This window comes from Lytechinus pictus, chromosome 3, assembly GCF_037042905.1.
Source record: "Lytechinus pictus isolate F3 Inbred chromosome 3, Lp3.0, whole genome shotgun sequence".
Lineage (NCBI taxonomy): Eukaryota > Metazoa > Echinodermata > Echinoidea > Temnopleuroida > Toxopneustidae > Lytechinus > Lytechinus pictus.
This window is the reverse complement of record NC_087247.1, coordinates 66,019,071-66,039,117: the sequence shown is the minus strand read 5'-3', so window position 1 is coordinate 66,039,117 and position 20,047 is coordinate 66,019,071. Positions and strand designations below refer to the sequence as shown.

General features: G+C 34.1%; 1 protein-coding gene across 2 annotated transcripts in view; it reads left to right on the top strand.

The window, feature by feature from the left end:
• Positions 1-9,684, top strand: part of LOC129255400 (mucin-2-like) — a 32,535-nt gene extending 22,851 nt beyond the window's left edge. For both annotated transcript variants that reach the window (XM_064097604.1, XM_064097605.1), the window contains exons 5-6: positions 1,958-2,031; positions 4,064-9,684. In XM_064097604.1, coding sequence (XP_063953674.1) covers positions 1,958-2,031; positions 4,064-4,579 — 590 coding nt within the window. In that variant the 3' untranslated portion in view covers positions 4,580-9,684. The remainder of the gene's footprint in view (positions 1-1,957; positions 2,032-4,063) is intronic.
• Positions 9,685-20,047: the final 10,363 nt, after the last annotated feature.

Below are 20,047 nucleotides of genomic sequence, written 5' to 3'. Positions count from 1 at the left end.
ATTTTTCTCCTCATTGTCAAGTGAAACATTCCTCCCTGAACATGTGGCATTACCCTTGTTATATTATTTTATGGTTCAGTTAAGTTGGGCCTTGATGTCAAATTGGTAGAAATTGAAATATTGTATAATTCAAACAATAAAAAACAAAAGAAATAGTGAGTGATGGACATGATTGAATCTTTCATTTGCATGTCCCTGAGTTGTGCATGTAGCTGTTTTGTGAAAAATGAGCGAAACTTTGAAATGTCATAACTTTCTTATTTTACATCCGATTTTGATAAAATTTTCAGCATTATGCTTGTTTGATTTTTCTCTATTTATTTGAATCAAAAATTTTCTGGGGTGGACTTGGCCTTTAAATATAAGACCAAATTATGATTATTTATATCTATATTATTGATTTCCAATCCTTCACATTTTGGTTTTTGTATCTATAACCACAAAATGAACATATTAATTCAAGCAAGCTTCCGCAGAGTTACCAGTTTAGTTTTTAAAGAAATTTCAAAGTCAAGTAAGATTGGACTCAGGATTTAATTGCGTAACTGCCAATGCTATGATTAACTATGATGTTCATGTATCTTGCAATGCATATGAGTACTTTACACAATAATGCACTTTTTTAGTAATTGATCATCATATAACAAGTTCTTGGCTCTTCCATTGGCAAAGTACCATTGTGTTTTGGGGTTTCATTTTTTGTTGTTGTATGTATATGTATTTCGCCAGTTTTTTATTGAAATTGTGATAAGTTATTAAATGAACAAATGAATTATACAATTTAAAGGGGAAGTTCACTCTGACAAAATATTTTTAAAATAGCAAAAAAGATAATAAAGTTATTAGAATTTTAATCATTTTATTTGATTTGTGACGTCATATGCGAGCAGCATTCCTACATTGCGAATGGTAAAAAGTAAATGTAATGTCATTTTCTCACAAAATTGAAAATGATTTTTATTTTTTACCGTACCTTGTGTATATCAACAGACAAATCACTTCACACCCGATAATGAAAAGAAAACAAAAATAATTCATTAGGAGCCATTAAAAAGTGAAATTCATGCATTTTATATGACATAAAATGTGGGGCAATTGCTCATTTATGATGTCACAAATTCAAAAACTTAAAATTCTAATAACTTTCTTAATTTTTAACAGATTTTCCTCGAACCTTCACCAATTATTTTTTTTTTCTGCTAGTTTTACAACAAACTTTTCTTCAGGGTAAATTTCCCCTTTGAGCAAAATGCTGAAAATTTTGTAGAAAGTTTGGCTAAAAATAATTATTGACTTTAAAAGTAATTTCTTTTGTGAAAACACTTTTAGCCTGTTCTTATTTTGTGACAAGAAATCATAATTTCATATTTTCATAGCATGATGTATGTAGAATGTGTGTAAAAATAATTGTAACAAGATAAGTCTCAACAATTGTTATCTCACACAGTATATCAATACTGAATTCTATTTACATTCTTTGGAATAAAAAGACAAAACAATATTTTGGGAGATGACATCATCAGCTCTCTCATTGCACATTCACCATGACTTTTTAGTGACCTAAAACTTCATGTATAGGATAACTTCACCCAAATATTGCAAAAATTTGAAACTGTCTTCAATTTCTCGTTCCTGATCCAAGTTTTGATTGAATTTTCAGTACTTTGTTTGTCTCATTTTAATTTGTTTAAAATCATTTTCATCCTGGCGTAACCCTTTAAAGTAATTACTTGTACTGCATATCTTTTACAAACCAGGAGGACTAATGTTTACAGGTAATAAAGCTTGGTGAGTCTGAATAAATTTACTTTGAATTAGGTTCGAATATTGCATAGGTACTTCTAGGTACATTGGGATAAAATGGAGTAAAGGAGGTCATAAACATTAATGTTCTTTTTTAGACTTATTGAACATTAAGATTTGATAATTTTGCATTCCTTTTGGTATCATTGTCCAGGTTCAACGAATCCAGTTGTTCCTCTAGATGATATTCTTGGAGCATTGGACAATATGACTGCATTAATAGCTAATGTAAGTATCCATGCTGTTATTTAGCTATTGTATTCCCAGTCCATAGTGAGAATCCTGAATTCATATTTTTACCTACAAAGTTATGGATAGGTGGGTAATTATAATGATAATTATATCCCACATACTAAGAATCTTGCTAAAGGATTTGTCAAAAGTGACAAATGGTAGTTTCCCAATCAATCATCACTCAAAGTGATGGAACTTTTGTGCTTCGCTGATACTTCATCCCATAGGGACATAACAGTTATTATGTAGTCTGAGTACACACAAAATAAAGAGGTAATTGCCCCTCATTTTTTTTTTGTTCCATCATTTTCCATCACATCACAGGATGATCTTGCAAGATCTAGGTGCAGTGTACATACCAGCTAACATTAAAACTTTGCCCCCCCCCCCATTGTTTACCATTGAAATTCCTTTGTGAGGTCACATGTATCTTGCTGGAGCAAGGTCTAGATGCTTGCACAGTTTACATCATATGCACTAGCATGAAAGCACTATGGATTCAAGTGATTATGTTTTTAAAAGAAAGCTACATTTTTTTGGTATGAATACAAGTACCACAATACACCAGACAGCCTGTGTACTGTTCCCAGAAGAAGAAGAATAATGTCAGCTTCTATGTTTATTGTGGTTCTTGATGTGGAATATAAAGCATATAATCACCTCTTGATTTCAGGTGATGAGGCAAACTATCACTTCTTCAGCAAGCTGGTTGTACTCGCTATCTTTCCTCAGCTTTGCTTTGGAAAGCTAGTTTTGTACATCCATCTTGTCTTGAAAGTGATACTCTCTTTGCCTGTCACCTTCACCAGTTTGGTGTATTGATGATTGATAGGTTGTCCAAGTTTTTAAAGCATGTATTTTAGACATTTTAAAGTGTTAATTTTTATTATTTTTCAATCAGATTTTTAAAGCATGTATTTTAGACCTTTTAAAGTGTTGATTTTTATTATTTTTCAATCAGATTGTAAAACTCACTCTTATACAGTAGAAGACTGAGTCTGCTCTTTAAAAACAGTCCTTAGTAATTTAGATGATATATATGTTTGATTTTAATCCTAAGGAGCTTGTTTATTGGTTGCCAACTGAGTTACAGATACATTTTATTACTGTTTTGTGTTCAGATGGTCTTAATGTCCACAATTGTTTCAAGTTGGTCAGTTGATCCACTAGTAAAATTGTTATTGGTAACTATCTCAAAATGAGTTCAAACAGAATCCAATGATGAAGTTACCATCAAAGTGTTTGTATGTATTCATTAAAAAAATGTTTCAAATAGCTCTGGAAGAAAATACATTATTGCTGAGAAAAACAAATAAGCATGGAATTCCATCATATGTTAAGTATTTTTCGAAGCAATATTAGTACTGTCCCACATATACTTTTCTGTGTTAGTGATCAGCAGAAGTGTCGATTTTGAGCTAAGACTTTTATGATTTTACAAAGATAAGTGTACATTAATGTACCACATCGAGATGTATGATAATATTTTGACAATTAACGTTGATTTAAAGGACTTTCTCATGAAATAATTGTTTGCTTAAAGAGAAATTCCAGTAGTTGCAGTAAACACTGATTTCATGAGAAAGTCTGTAAAACTAGGCTTAATTGTCAGCATATCATCGAGGATCTAGATCTGGTACAGTTACATAAACTGAACTTTGTGAAATCTTGAAATCTACGCTGAAAAATGTTCAGACTGAACTTCCCCAACACAGATAAGCGCACGTGGGACAGTGTATAATTATTGCTTTGAGCGTCGGGCCCGACGCTCTACCCGAATCCTGTGCTTATTTGCTGATTTCTCAGCAATTACACAATTTCTTCCAGAATCCTTTGGCACATGCGTTTTATTTATACAAACAGACACTTTGGTGGTCATTTCATTGGATTCTGTACGAACTCATTTTGATATCGTTACCAAAACTAGCATTTACCTTTAAACTACTGTATTTTAATGTTTTAATAAAAGGATTCATTTTTAAGAGAGAAATTCCATAATTTAATATTTTCTTTGTTTTCTGCACAGCTTGGGCTTCCAACATCACAAGTCCCAAACATCACTACAGAGCTTCCGAGTTTCATTAAAATCAACCTACCAATCTCCACAACACTTCCAGATGAGGAGGACAATGAAACAACAGAAGACCCTATTCTTCCAGAAGATGATGTCAAGGAAACAACAGAAGGCCCTACTCGTAAACCTCCTCCAGAAATTGGTTTTCTGAGTAATCCTGGTCTGTTCATCTCATTGGTAGTAATAGCTACAGTGAGTATTATCATCATCATTGTTGGTCTTATCTATCTTCTCTGTGATAGAAAGAGAGGCAGGAGCGGTGAGTATATAACCAATCATACACCACGGAACAGTGATTTGGAACTGGGATTTGACAATCCTGTCATGGCGGAAAATGATAAGAATGTATCTAATGGCAATCACCTTTCAAGCATAAAGGGAGAAATGGAATCAGATATGATTGTACCATATGATAACTTTACCCAAGAAGAATTGATGAATTATGAGGTGGAAGATACTCATTTGTAAAGCAATCAATTTCTCCATGGCATCATGCAGTGTGAAATATAGATATTTGAACAAAAGTGTTTTGTGATGATGCCATTGTATATTTCACTTTGAAGCAGTATGTATTTCGAAATGATATTTTAAAGCAGTTATTATGCGGGACTTTGCTATGATATGTGCATTTTAAGACAGTGAATGTTTTAATAAAAGTGACCCATGTGTTTGATTCTTGGTACACCTATTAAAATTTGCATAGTACTAAAGTTCAGTTCTATATAAAATCTTATATCCATAATTCAAACAGCTGTACTAAAGAATGTTACAGATACAATATAGAATTTGTCGGCGGTCATCTGAACCGCCGTATCACACATACGACCGTGCAAACCCATTTCAGAGAAAATCGACTTCAAAGTTTACTGTAATTTTTACACTTTTTTAGTTCCTCAGCCTTACAACATATTCATTGCTAGAAAATTACATGGTTGGAAAGACCAAGACAATTGCTTTACATTGGTATCTTTATTTTTACACAAAACCAAGGATCAGAGAAAATATAGCAAAAGAGCTACATGCTTGTAATTTTGGCTTGAGGGGTTTAGATTTTACCTGTACAAAAACACCATAGGTGATACAACAACCCTGACCACGATTTCAATGCGCGTGATCAGTCAAAACGTCATATCGCTTTTTTATGTGCAAGTCAACGCATTGCTGATATGATGGTTTGGCTGACCGTGCATTTGCATATTATGTGCACGCAGCTGTTGTTTGCTTTGCTACAGTACACGTTTCCTATGGGATTTGCGCATTTTATCAACAATTTGTATGGCATCGCTGTGAAAATCCCCTCACATCTCAGAAATTTAAAGAAATGTAAAACAAATAGAATAGAACTTTTGACTAAAATTGACAGATACGATGGTTTGGACGAACGCCGACGAATTGTATGGTACAATATAAGTATCCAGAAGCACTTAACCCAAAATATATGATAAGTTTATCACTAAGATTTGGTGTGATGCATTAAAATGTACTAAGAGTATAATCAGTCTACGTTCTGCAATCAATGGTAAATACCAATGAACTATTCCTTAAGAGTCATTGAGAAGGTTTATTGAAGTCATCATGGATGAGGTAAGCTTATTCACATGGCTCTCAATGATTTTGAAGAGAATGAAAAAAAAAAGATGAAAGTGAAAATGTACACGACAGAATACAGTTTTTCTTCCAATGTTTATTAGTTGAATATTTCATGCAACTTCATTATCTCTCAAGCTAAACTTACTATTGTAATAAGCTTTGATGATGTTGTTTCCTATGAGAATTTGGATCAAGCTGTACACTTGTCGCTTGATTTGTTCTTCATTTATGAAGCATAATACAGTTCAACAATCACAGTACTTATAGGTAGAGTAGAAAAGAAGTTATTCACACGCTTTACTGAGATTTGACTTGGTATAAATTTTGATTTTGGCAATGGAAGAGTTCATTCAAAGCTATGAAAAGGGATGGATTGATGTTAGGGGGACAAAATGGTTAAGGCTGAGGCTTTATTGAGTTATGCAATCTAACCAGTTGATTCAGACCCATATTTGAAGAAAGGCCAGTAGTGGTGGTAACAGTTAGTGCACTCTAGCTTAAATGCACTCATTTTATAGCATTTTATGCATACACAATTCTTATTATCAGGCACTTAATGTGCCTGTTTTGTCTTTTTTTGTAATATGACAGTACTGTATAAAATTAAAGTATTCCTTGCTTGCTGGAACTTAGGTGATTTTCTATATATGATGTACTACAAGTAGCATTCCTTATCAGAAGAACCTTCCACTACTTTGTATATCCTGTATATGTCTCTGTTAATAGAATTTACTCATGTAGTTTATTGTCTTAAGTGTTTACTCTAAGATATGTTAAGTATTTTCAAACAATGACATGGTATTATATTTAGATATGAAAAATCATTTCTTTTTTTAGATTTCATCTGTGTAAAACATCTACTTGTTGTATGCGTAGAATATCACTGTTTTTATAAGTTTATTGTTTTGAGTGTTTTTTTTTTTTTTTGCAAACGAGTGCAAATTTCCTAGGATTAGGATTTGATTGGGCCTTGGACAATTTTATAAGTGGCAGGCCCACTTTTATTGTAATTTAATTTATTAGATAGTTAATTTAATATAAAGATAAGTGTAGGTTTATCATGTACATAGACTGTAGACATACTTTGGGCTGGAATGCATCAAAATGGCTATTGTTTGCAATGCTTTATGTCATGGTATTGTACAAAATTATTAGCTTAAGATCAAGCAATACATTTGTTTCCATCCTGAATCATTTGCTTTCAATATTTCAAGCTAGGTCATACCAAGTCCAGTTTTTTCTCCCTTGGCCTTGGTAATCGTGTTAAAAACAATTTGAAGTTTGACAGGAGTGACTAAATAAAGAAGAATGAAATATTTGACTAATTGAAATAATTTTTAGTTTGTAACACACAGTTTTTTTTTACCTGATGCAATACAAGGATGACTGAATATAATTAGAGAGTAGAAGAATGATTTCCTCTAAAATAAACTTGCATTTGATACACCTTGCTGCAGCAAAAAAATCAAAGGGTACATGTAGCTTTAAAGCTCCAGGTAAGTAAATTTACTTAGGCATTTGTTTCAATTCTACATCACCATGATTACCTTGAATATCATTTGCTTCTGATTTGATTAAACAGATGTGCATTGTTCAATCCAGGTGGGTGTTTCATAAATCTGTTCGTAAGTTGAGAGCGACTTTAAGATCGACTGGTGATCCTTTCTTGTGGTAAATGGTATATTCATTGGGGATGGTTAAGCGCGTAAGAAAGGATTACCAGTCATTCTTAAAGTCCCTCTTGAACTTATGAACAGCTTTATGAAAGGGCCCCCTGGTTAACAAAATATTTTTCTCACTAGCTGTTACTCATTCTTAGGCTTACCAATTCATAGGAAGTTCAGGCAAACACCATGTTTTCAGCTCAATCTAGTGTATTGGCTATTATACCCATGTTGATCATTGTCTTGTTTACAAGTGTCATCAATGAAATATCAAAATGATTTAGATGACAAAATATTTGCATTTGTTTATGAGCTCATAATGAGTTATTTTTTTACATTTTAGAATATGAAACCAAAGTTTTTGTATTAAAATGGCAGTATTTTTGTCGCATTATCAAATTGATATGTTGTAAAAAAGTAGATAAGTTAACTGCCTTGCCATGTTACCATATTGAATTTAAAGTGACAATTTGTTTTAGACAGTGCTTTACACTGTCATCAAGTTTAGAAGATGTCTTAAAGTGCTTTATGACACTTGTTTCTTGTTGGCACAGGACTGGTATGGTCTCCCAAACTTCTCTTTTTTTAATGTCTAGAGGTTAAATATATTTGATTTGAAGAACACTTTATATTTGTTAAAGTGTTTTTTTTTTAACTTAAATCACTTATCCCTTCACTTGCTTTATATACAGCATAACTTTTTGGCTGCTACATGTAAGTATTTTTTTAAACAGCAATCTTACACCTTGCCAAATTTAGATAAGAAATAACTCGAAAAGAACAAAAAATGTCAGTATTTTAACTGTATGAGCCTGAATATTATCCCATTTTAACCTTAAAATAAGCAGTCTTGCCTATATTTCAATAAAGGGTATTGCAATTATAGTGTGCAAAAGGTACACAATTATATTTAATAAAATAATATGCATCATTTTCTAGTCTAAGAAAACTCAAGGAAAACCAAACACTATACTCGAGTATGTGTAAGAGAGGTTGGTTGTAAATTGAATGAGATGTCCATTCGGTTATCCCTATATTTTCTTTGTATATCAACCTATTATATTTGCCAAATGTAGGTTTACATGTAATTGTGATTAGTTGATTTTACAAATGTATTCAACTCAGCTAGCCAAACTCTCTTGCCAATAAGTGTTATAGAGTAATGTTACATGTAGCTAGGTTTTTTTTGTAATATATGCTGTATTTTTAAAACATACCTACTACCACTTACTACAGTGTATTCCCAATTTCTTTTTTTTTTCTTATTGGATGATTTCCTTTTAAACATGGCTAATAATCTGAATATTTCTTCTTCCAATATGATACATTTATTTTGGTACATTACTTACAAATATCATAGATGTCAGTGTATTGAATAGAGTAAGCCAAATATTGCCAAACCATAAGTGCCTCACTTTGTCAGTATTCAAAACATTGGCTTGCCGGCTTGATTCTTGCTACAATTGCAAATCAAGCAATTTCTCTATTATTTAAAGAGAGGAAAGTGCTTGTATTATTATGATATATTTGGCACTGTTGTTTAAAATCCTTCTTTTACCTTGTAGTGTAATTTACATATATGTTAAGAAGTTTTCCCTGTAAGTTTTTCAATGTGTTAATACTAATTTTGGAAATGTTCAGTGTTTATTGCACCATGAATGTGTTGCTAAACTGGGATGGCAGTATACTTGTACTTGATGTTTAAAAAAAATACATAAACGTCATTTTATGTATAATTAGGAAATCCAGAGGCAAAGCAATATTGTGACTGTTAAAAGGTTTAATGTTCTACTGAATCTATAGTTTGCAATGCATGAATATAAAGCTTATTTGTATCATTTAGCTATGTTTATGTATGTATGTATTGTTGTGTGATTTGTTGAAAAAAAGAATAACCTAAACAAGAGTCGAATTATTAAAGGTTGAGGTAGTAAACTTGTCTATCTAATCTGTTTAAGATACATACAAGTTTCTTGTATAGATATACATGTATCTAACTTCCTAGATTCCAGACTCAAGCATACTTTATTTGGCATACAATATACCATTATTTTCTCATAGCTGCTACTGCTCCTGATATAGTGTTTTTTTCTCATATTTATTTATTTTTTTTTTTTTTGGGGGGGGGGGGGTGGTACGGCCCAAAAACCCTATAAAATACTAGTATTCACCATTCACCTACTTCTTTAAGTTATTATGATAAGTCAATAGTCACTTCTTCCATGTTGCTTTATTATTTTTTTTACCTCATCACAGGTTATATATTCATATTAAAACATATATGAAATCATAAATGCATTCAAATTCCAACATACTATCAACAAAATATAAAGAAAAAAATAAAAGGTCAGATGATGGAAATTTATGTGGTAAAATATTTAAGAGCATTTAATAGATTAATCCTTTTCTATTACTTTTTACTAGTAAATATTTTTTTATACAAATAATTATGTATAAGCTTGATATCTATGAGACTATTGTCATTATTAATCCAGTACTAAAAGCAAATATTGTGAGTTGACTATCCCACCAATACATGTCATGTAGTAAGATTTATATATGAACTTCACTTAATACTGTAGCTATAGTAGGCCTAGTACCATACTGAATTTTCCCTTCATTTTTCATAGGTTGAGTGAGGTTATAATTTTATATTGATAAGATTTTAGTGAAAATCCCATCTTTTCATTACTCATTCATTCATCAAATTGTTGAAAATTCTTGTGAAGATGTTTTAAACATGTCAAAGAAGAATTATGCTGCTTTTTAAGAAATCCGCCATTTTTTTGTTTAATGCTAGGAAAAAAGTTGTTTTTCATTGGTTTCTAACAGTTTATAAACCATTATCCTGGTGTTTAGCTTTGTATTGAATCTTTTATACATCTTGGTGACCTTTTTAGACATTAAATGAAGTGATTGCTTCGTTTATTATGTGTTCATTTTTCATTTAAAGCCAATCACATTTTCTCTCCTAAAAGATATCAAATGTAATTCTATAGTAGTTATTATGTAAATTTTGCTGAAAATCCTAGCTTGTGTTTTTATAATGTAATGTAATTGGAATGCACCATCGTTTAGATTAAAATATAATGTTGTTGTTGTTGTTGTTGGTGTAACAAAGCCAGAAAAATGCATTTTTACAGACTGTGTTCTTACTCTTGGATTCATATTTGGTGCTTTTATTAAGTGTTGTTTATAATAGACCTTCATTTTAGTGAGTTCATTGCCATTATTATTGTTTATCAGTGACTGTTCTAGCATTTTGCTAAGTTATGCACCTTGCTTCATATTAAATATATCAGCAAACATGCAAAGTTCTTGTCTGCAATTTCATTTATACTGTCTTTTCTTACTACAATGCTGTCTTACACCTACTTTCACCTATAGAGATACTTGATTAAAATGTTTCAAGAAGATACATGTTACCTAAAGGCACAAATAATTATGACTGTTCTGTTATCATTTGGATCAGATCATGCTATGAAAGAACAAGGGAAAAGGAATAGACCAATAGTATTCATTATTAATCTCGTTAATTGAAATTGTAATTGAATTGAAATGGGTGAAAGGAAGAAAGTAAAATAATGTTGTTTTCATTTATCCCTTTGACTTTCTTCACTATATTTGATGCACAGGTTTGAATCCTGGGAACAGTGCTTCCACTTTTCAAAACGGAACTTCCTGGAATTTACTCTGAAAGTTCTTGGAATTTTACAAAATATCCTGAAATTTCTTCTTCCGTCTTCCATAAGTTATAATTCTCTTCTACACACACACATAAGTGAAGTATATTGACATAATATTCAGATAATATAATGTCATTCTCTAAAATGTTATACTTCCTGGAAAACTTCATGGAATTTCTCACTTCCTGGAAATCTTCCTGGAATTTCTCACTCCCTGGAATGATCCTGGAAAATAGCAAAACTTGCTGGAATTTCCTGGATTCCAGGAAGAGTGGAAGCACTGCCTGGGAATGGCCAAATTACGTTACCTTTCAGGCCCCTCTGTTACTAACATACCAGAATCATCTATTTTGGCTTGTTTGTCATCTTGAAATATACATCTAGTTTGGTTGAGAAGGTGATTTACGATCTAACAAAGTCGTCAATCCTATACCCGATCGTTATTCATCTTCATGTGGAATAGGATCTTTCAAAACAGAATACAAAGGTCCTATTTTGCAACTTGATATGAAACCCTTTCTTCAAGAAGCTCCTTCTTTCTATAATCTCACATAATTTAGAATTGCAGAGTACCCTGAGATTACCTTTTGATCAATCCATTTGTCATCATATAATTTAAAATTTTAAATATGATAATCAAATTCACTAAACTGGAGTAATATGTCACTTTCGGGCAATTTTTTTTTGCAAAGATAGTCGACACATACAAAGCAAGTATATATAAAAATATGAATTTATAAGGAAAGCATATTTTTGTGATGGGCTTTGCATACACTTTCGAAACCACAATGTTTATGACCTTTTAGAATATTTTGATTATCCCTCAGGAACTGGCCCTGTGTGGCGAGCATTTTTTTTTCTAGTTTACCCCGCACTTTTTATAAGTCTATATCTACTAAATTATTTTTGTGACTAGCAGTCGACCATTCTTTGAATATGATGGAATAACAAGAGACATTAAAATACTCAGATGCTTCAAACCATTCTCTAATCAGAACTTTTAAGGCAAAACGAAGATAAACCTGGGGGGGGGGGGGGTAATGTAAGATTTGATGGATGGGGTTTAAGTTCTGACTGGAGAATGCGGCTTATAAATACAAGACTGAAAGAGAAGGCGAGGTTACTGAGAAGAGGTGGAAGAAGAGCTTGTGGAAAGGGAAGAAGAGAGAGAGAAAGGGGAGTTTGGAAGGGGGATCCAAAGGGAATGAGATATTAAAATGGGCAATGACAATTGCAGTCACAATCCCCCATCAACATCATCCTCATCATCATGTTGGTACCCGCTGATTTGCATCAACTTCCCACTTTAACCACCTTTAGAAACCCCTTTCATGACATAAACACAGTCAAGTTATTGCGTTTAACCTCTTGTAAAGGACTATATTTACTTTTCTACACTGTTTTGTCTTGTTTTGCTTTGTTTTGTAATTCCTCATTTATAAAAAAAGATTATTTTGTTTTATATTAATTTGTTTTATAATGTACTAAACCCATGAAAGACCAGCAGCAATATAGCGCATTTGCAGCTGAAAATGGGCTATATACCATTCGAAATTTTACTTTATTTGAACTTTTTCGATTTGTAATCATATTATGTGATATTTTTGTCTTACGGAAATAAAAACAAACAACATCGCCATCATAATCATTACCACAACCATCTTTGTCATCATCACTATCATCATCATCGTCATCGTCGTCATCATCGTCATCACCGTCGTCATCATCATCACCACCAACAACTTCACCTACACGTTTCAAACACCAGAGAATGTATCATACACCCCGACATTTTTTAAAGTGAATCTGTGGCTACACCTTGTTGTCGAAAATAGCTTCAATTCCACCACGCAAAATTAGAAACCAAAGTACTGACCTAATGACAGACGAGGTAGTTAACAGGTTATGAGTTAGGAGCATATGACCTGAACTTAATTGACCTTGCATGACCTTAGTAGGTTGACAGATGTCGTCTGGTGTGTATTTGGTGGCGGGGTATTTTTATGACGCACGAATCGGGGTCGTGACCTCTCCAGTTCAAGGTGACCGAGGTGTGGTAGACCAGTTCTAGATTTATGCCGCTTTGGAATGGAAGCAATATAGACCCAATATTATATTAGGCTAACAACACTTTTTAAAATCACGATCATGACTCGTAATCACAATCTCCGGAAATGAAACGAATCATATTCAACAACTGATTTCCAGGTTGATAGAACAAAAGTTATATGGCGGGTTGTGGTAATGATGATGATGATGGTGATGGCGTTCCATGAAATTCAGTTTGCTCCGGCGACTACTGCTCCGATGAAAAATATGCATGTTATTAAGCTAACCATAGAATATAACGTCCCAAACTAAACAAACCCTATAGCATAATCATTATGTTTACATTATTCTGTACCTAAATCTCTTTATTACAATCCTAACTCTAACCCTATGCCGGGCCCTCTGAGATATTACGACCGGAGCAACTGTGGTGTCACCGCTGAGGTTAGTGCAATCCGTGGCGATACATCTTCCTTGGTATAGTTATTGTTCTCATAAGTTTCAATGGTAGAACAAAGTTTGTGCGGGTACCTGTATACATGGGAGTCTGGGATCATATACTATTATACCCTCGATGCAATCATTCTCCTGAGGATTCCAATAAGAGCAGACGGACCGCTACCATGGTAACCAAAACAGCCGCGACCTGAGCAGTAAAATCCGGTGAACTCGCCGCATTCCTGATACAAAGCCCCCAACCCCACCCTAAACTGTGTGAGTAAAAGGTGGGAGCATGGACCTATAACAGATGTGAGAGTAAGTCTGATCATCGTAGATGCGGTGCTGAACAATGCCGGGACGGGGGAACCTCGAAAAAAAAGTAGAAAGAATACGGGAGGGAAAGGATAAAATAACATAGAACAATTTATTAAGGCCTTACTTAGTAATGACATTTTCGAAGCTAGTTCAGTTGAAGAAGAAAAAATGACAACAGTTCGTCTCCCCCTCCCTTTCTAAATTCCCTGGCACCGCTCCTAGATGTCACGCTGAAAGCTGATTTCAACTATTTGTCTTGTATTGTTAGAAAGGTGATTTGAAAAACTGACAAAAAACATCTACTGGGCGTGTCGTACGGGACATTTCGACAACGATTTCTAGTCTCTAATAGCAGAACAGCCGAATGCTTGAGTTGAGCAATAGAATTTTATTTTTTGTCAATGATAACGTTTTTTGGGGGAGTCATGTAAAAAGAAATGATAATCAACAACAAATTTTTTTTGATTATATAGGCCTATGGGTGAATTAAATGTGAAAATGCTGTGTGTCGTTCGGGACTCAGAATTGTCCCGTACGACACGCAACATTTTCACCTCGAATTCACCGATGATCAACATATTTTTGTTGGTTGTCATTTTTTTACATGACTACCCAGTAGACCCAGTACATAGAGATATTAGTGTAATATCTCTATGGCCCAGTAGTACTTTATTTTTACCACAAAACAAATTGAAGGTTCTCATTTGTTTGGACAACAGGTTGAAATGTGATGTGAAAATGGATGATTTTTCTAGCGTGGAATCGCCCTACTTCGATTCTTAAAAATTAGGTGTCGCATTCCCTTACGAGACCAATATTTTGGATTGTGAAGTTGGCGGGAATTGGATTTCTATTACCATTGGCGGGGAACAGGCGCGTAGCCAGGGGGTGGGGGCGGTCGCCCCCCCAAAAAAAAAACGTCCCCAAAAGAAAAAAAAAAGAAGGGGAAAAAGAGAGGAGAAAAGGAAAAGCAAAGGGAGGAAAGGGAAGAAAGGTAGCTTTGTGGGTTTTTCTTTTTATTCTTTTTTTTTTTTTCAAAAGAGAAACTCCTTTACTCTTGCTCTAAATTTATATATATGAATTTTGCTTCCGCGCTGCGCGCGGTTAAATGACAATATTGCAGTTCTCCTTTGTATTCCCTCACCCTTTCTCTAACCCTGTTTTCCACCTCAGCTGTATGTGTTTCTTGTCAGCTAAAGTTCAAATGTATACATTAGGACATGGAATTAGACATGTTTTATAGCTCCATGGAATTATAGAGTAAGGTTAGTCCGAAGCATATGAAGTTATCTTTTTTTTTTCAAATTGATCGCGCAACTTCTGGTCGGGTCGACTCCGGGTGGGTAAAATCTTTATATCAATTTCTGCCGTCATGCACCTCCATATAAGCAACTTCTCCCGCTTATCAGCTCATTGCTAAACAACCATAATTTGGGGGCAAACAAGTACCTAATTTAAAAAGAGGAAGGTATACATTTCGTGTCGTATTAAATAAAAAAAAGTACAATATTTTTTGTATCAAATTCTATCAAACTTTATTTCCCTGCACATTCATCTCCTGTCCTGTTTTGCGCCCTCAGTTTGAATTTTTGAATGACACTGATCTTTTTCATTCAAAATGAAGCGCTTCAGGATAACAGTCAAAGAAATCATCTTTTTTTATATATAATTTAATTAAATCACAGAAGTTTCAACTTTTTGCGCACTATTTCCTTGTAATGAAATTCAATAATCATAGAAAATCAATTGAATTAGAGCCGATGGGGTATTAGAGATATCTGCATTTGATGAAACGTCCGCCCTTTGAAATTTCAGAGTTTCATTGCTCAGGGTGGGGAGGAATATCTTCCTCCCGGCATATACCCTTCTTCTCCTCTGTTTTGCGAGTTAAAGATATAATTGTTTGTAATCATATCTGATCTTTCCAAGGGACGCATTCATTTAAACTTAGAGAACCCTTATCTCGGGACCCTTTTCTTTGACAAAACGCTTTAGCTTCTGTGCTTTGCGCGGGGTAATTATTATTTTAATTTCCTCCATTTTATCCCTTTTTGTGCGTTCACAATCACTTTTGAAAACACACGATATAGTCAACTGAATTGGAGCTGATATTGGTACTAGAGACAAGAGAGACGGCTCCTTTTAATTTTAATTTATGAAACACCGAAAGCTTCGCGCGGGAGGGGGAAACTCCCCTCCCTGCAGCCACCCCCTAGGGAGCGCGCTTCGCGCGCTCTGTAAGTGTTAGCACGCTTCGCGTGCATTTACCGCCCCCTCCAAAATGAAATCCTGGCTACGCGGTTGGCGGGGAATACAATAATTTTCACAGCGTTCATTGGTTAATTTATAGAAGTTTGTTTTTTATTCTATTGTTCTCTTATAGGCCTAAACAAGACCGGTTTCACAATTCGTTTCAATTCAGATGAAATGATAATAACCAAACTTACATCTTTAGAATTAGAATTTAGACAGTTCATTTCTTAGAAAGCATATTCTTCGTTCGATATTTTGTTTTATACACGCATTGCCTTGGATTGTTTACTGGCTGGGGTGACCACACATGCTTGTGTAAAGCATATTCACTTTCTCTTTTCTTTATTATTCAATCAAATATGTTTGATCCAATTTCTTTCGTTTTCTTCTACTCCTCCCCTTTGATGGTTGATAAAAAAAGATTTGAAGATTTGGGGGAGGGGCATTAGCGGCGGAAGCCAAAAATTTTAGGGGGGACCACCAAAATTTTTTGACAAGCAAAAAAAAAAAAAAAAAGGTTATCAACAAAAAATTTAGGGGGGGGGATCGATCGTCCCCCAACTCAAATTTAGGGGGGACACGTCCCCCCCCGCTTCCGCCGCCTATGGGGAGGGGATCCACTGCCCGCAACCCTCACCTATAGACGCAACAGATCTGTTATAAATTTAGATAACAAATTTGGTTGAGACTAAATGTGTTTGATTTTCGAAACTGCAGTGTAAGCTTATTTATAAAAACTCTTCTATTCCGCAAATATCATTATGTGATAATATCGAAGATAGCTAAAATGGTGTATGTTTATATGCCCAGTAGTATACAGATATTTAGCATGCACTTTGTCTGAAAATATACGTTCTTACCAAAATATACAACCAATGAATGGAAACAAATATTGAAAAAAGTGATGGTTAATAACTATTAATCTTGAATGGAAATGTCGACACACGATGTGAATGATTTTTTTTATTTATTTTGATACTTGCAGACAACATATTCGATCCATTGACGGAGATGGTAATACATTGACTAGGCTAGGATAGACCAAGATGAAGTGATACCTCCTGGGATAGATTGGGGTAGTTCCATCATGGATGCTAAGCTAGCGTACTCACTCTTTCCTCATCTTCTTGATAATCAAAATTACATGGTTTCTCATTTTATTGGCATTAATCACCTAAGTCAAAATCTTACACAATCAGGCTTTCGTGTGAAAAGTAGGAATAAGGCTAGATCAAAATCATTGCCAGAAACATCAGCCAAGCTTTACCGACATCCAAAACTCCCTTTTCTGGGAGTTCACTTCTTGTGCAAACTTTTTTCCCCTAATAAAAATGCATGCTTATTCTCATTATCATCATGCAAGGGATATACAGGCATTGAAGTCTCATTTAAGGCGGGGAAATCCTATACAGAGAAGTGGAAATTGTTTAGCTATAAAATGTGCCCTCCCCCCCCCCCCAAAAAAAAAAAAAAAAAAAAAAAAAGAAGAAGACCGCAACAAAAAAAAACAAGAGAAAAAAGAGGAAAGGGAAGAACGAAGGGAAATATAGGGTAAAATAATCCGATAATAAAATTTGTTGAAATATTATTTTGTAGAGGACCTACAATAGTGCTCAACCCGAGAGTCTACATATAGGTTCGAGTGCTCACAGGCTTGGAGTAGGATCGGCGAATAAAGATTTCAGTAAATACATGTCTAGAATTATCTACCTCAATAATGCATTATCGCAGATGGGAGCAGTAAGGTACATCATGACCTTTGACATATTACTGGGGCGTTCCCCAAGTCGTTATCACTTTGAGTAGTTTAGAATTCCAACATTGCCAGCGAGTTTGCTTAAAGGAGAGGTTCGCCCACCCCGACAAAAGGATTGTAAAAATAGCAGAAAAAACATAATCAAATATATTTGTGAGGGTTTTAGGAAAAATCCACCGAGGATTAAAAAAAAAGTTAAGAATTATTGGAATTTGTGACGTCATATGCGAACAGCCTCCCCATTTGTTGTGTAGTAACCAAAAAATGAAAATAAATATCCTGTAATTTTCTCAATGTTTTTATTGTAACTTCAGTATATCAACAGAAAAATCATTTCACACCCGCTCCTGAAAAAAAAAAATATTCAGCATGAACCTTGGAAAATTGAAATATATATTACATAACTATAGCACATCAGTTGTTAATATAAAACGTCACAAATAACAAACTTTATTAAACTCCTACTAATAAATTTCTTAATCAGTGATGGCTTTTCCTCAAACTTTGAGGAATATTTTCAAATTATTTTTTTCTGGTATTTACCACAAACTTTTCTTTAGGCTGAACTCCCCTTTAATGATTGACTCACTGTATATTTCCACCATGTATGAGGAGAAGCCGGTATGTGGGTCAAATAGAGGTCCCCTCTCTTTAAAAATAATGAAGTTCTAAGGGACACTGCGTCATTTCGCTAAAAAAAAAAGGGCGCCATCCGTGTCTTGATAGAGAGAGGGAAAGAGAGAGAGGAAGAGAGAGGGGGAGAGAGGGGGATTGATGGACTGAGAGAGGGAGGTGGTATATATCCGGAACTTTTTTTTTCAATTTATGATTTAATGGTCTGGCCCAGAAAAAAAGTTCGCCAGAATAAGATAAAAATCAATTAAGTAAGCATCATGCTCAAAATTTCATGAAAAGTTGGATGTAAGATAATAAAGTTATACATGCTAGAAATCGGGAAAGGCGTTAGAGAAGGTCGCCTATACGTTTGAAGCTTTATTTTTTAACACTATATAGATGCAATTTCAGAATGCTACTCCCCATGAACTCTTTCCTTACTTAATTCACTCTGTATTACCATTAGTTCTCTCTTTCAATTGTTTACCCCACCCACCATCTCTCTTTCCATTAACTTTCTTTACTCCATCTTCTATCTTGCATATCACCCCTATCAATTTTGTATCTAATTTCCCCGCTCCTATAGGACCACCACTACCTCTTGTTTTCTCCTTCATAATTCTCTTACTCCTGTAAGCCACTTTCTTTCATTCCATAATCACAATACTCCTGAATGGATGCACATTAATCTGGACATTAGTCTATTCCGCTCTTGATTGTTTACCCTCCCCATTTTCTAATACATAATCCGTATGTAGTATCTTAATAACTGTAATTTTTGCATTTTTATATAATCCTGTCCAACTCCTGGGGAATGAAGATTAATTTCAACTCAAATTTCATATGCCTAATATTTGAGAGTGGGAAAACGAATCAAAGAAAACATAGGAAAAATTTATGAAAGATTGTGTATTTGGTAACCTCCACACACATGAAGAGTATATGATTTATGATGCAGTCACATTTCCCCTACGACGGTCGTATGGCGAGTCGAAAATATCAGTTTTATTCATTATTATTCAAACCACCTATAATTATGTAGCTGGTACAAAAAATGTTAAAACGGCTGTTTTTGACTCACCGTACAGCTGCTGTAGGGGAAATGTGACTGGACCATTAAGGATACACCCCTGTAACCTGGTTCCCCATCAGTTATATGTACCTCATTACCTGGGATCATCAAGTTTCTATGCTTGTCAGCAAAGAGATATCAGGTTAGTAAACTTGTTGGAATCATCTCATAGCATTGTTTCCATCTGAATCAAATATGACCCAGAATTCAAATCTCATTTATGAATATGTTAGAGAAATCTTGAACAATGGTTTGCCAAATATGTGATTAAATTACAAACAAATGCTATTATTACTTGAAACAGACTTTTTTTAGACAAGATATCAAAACATACTTTGTCAACAATAAATATGACACAATAGCTTGATCAGGGCTCAGCTGAATGATGAGCATCCATTCATACACCCTTCCTCCGCAAGAAGCTCCTAAGTACAATAATAAGTGGTCCATAATAATCTGTACATTCAGCTGATCAAATCCAAGAGCAAGATTGTG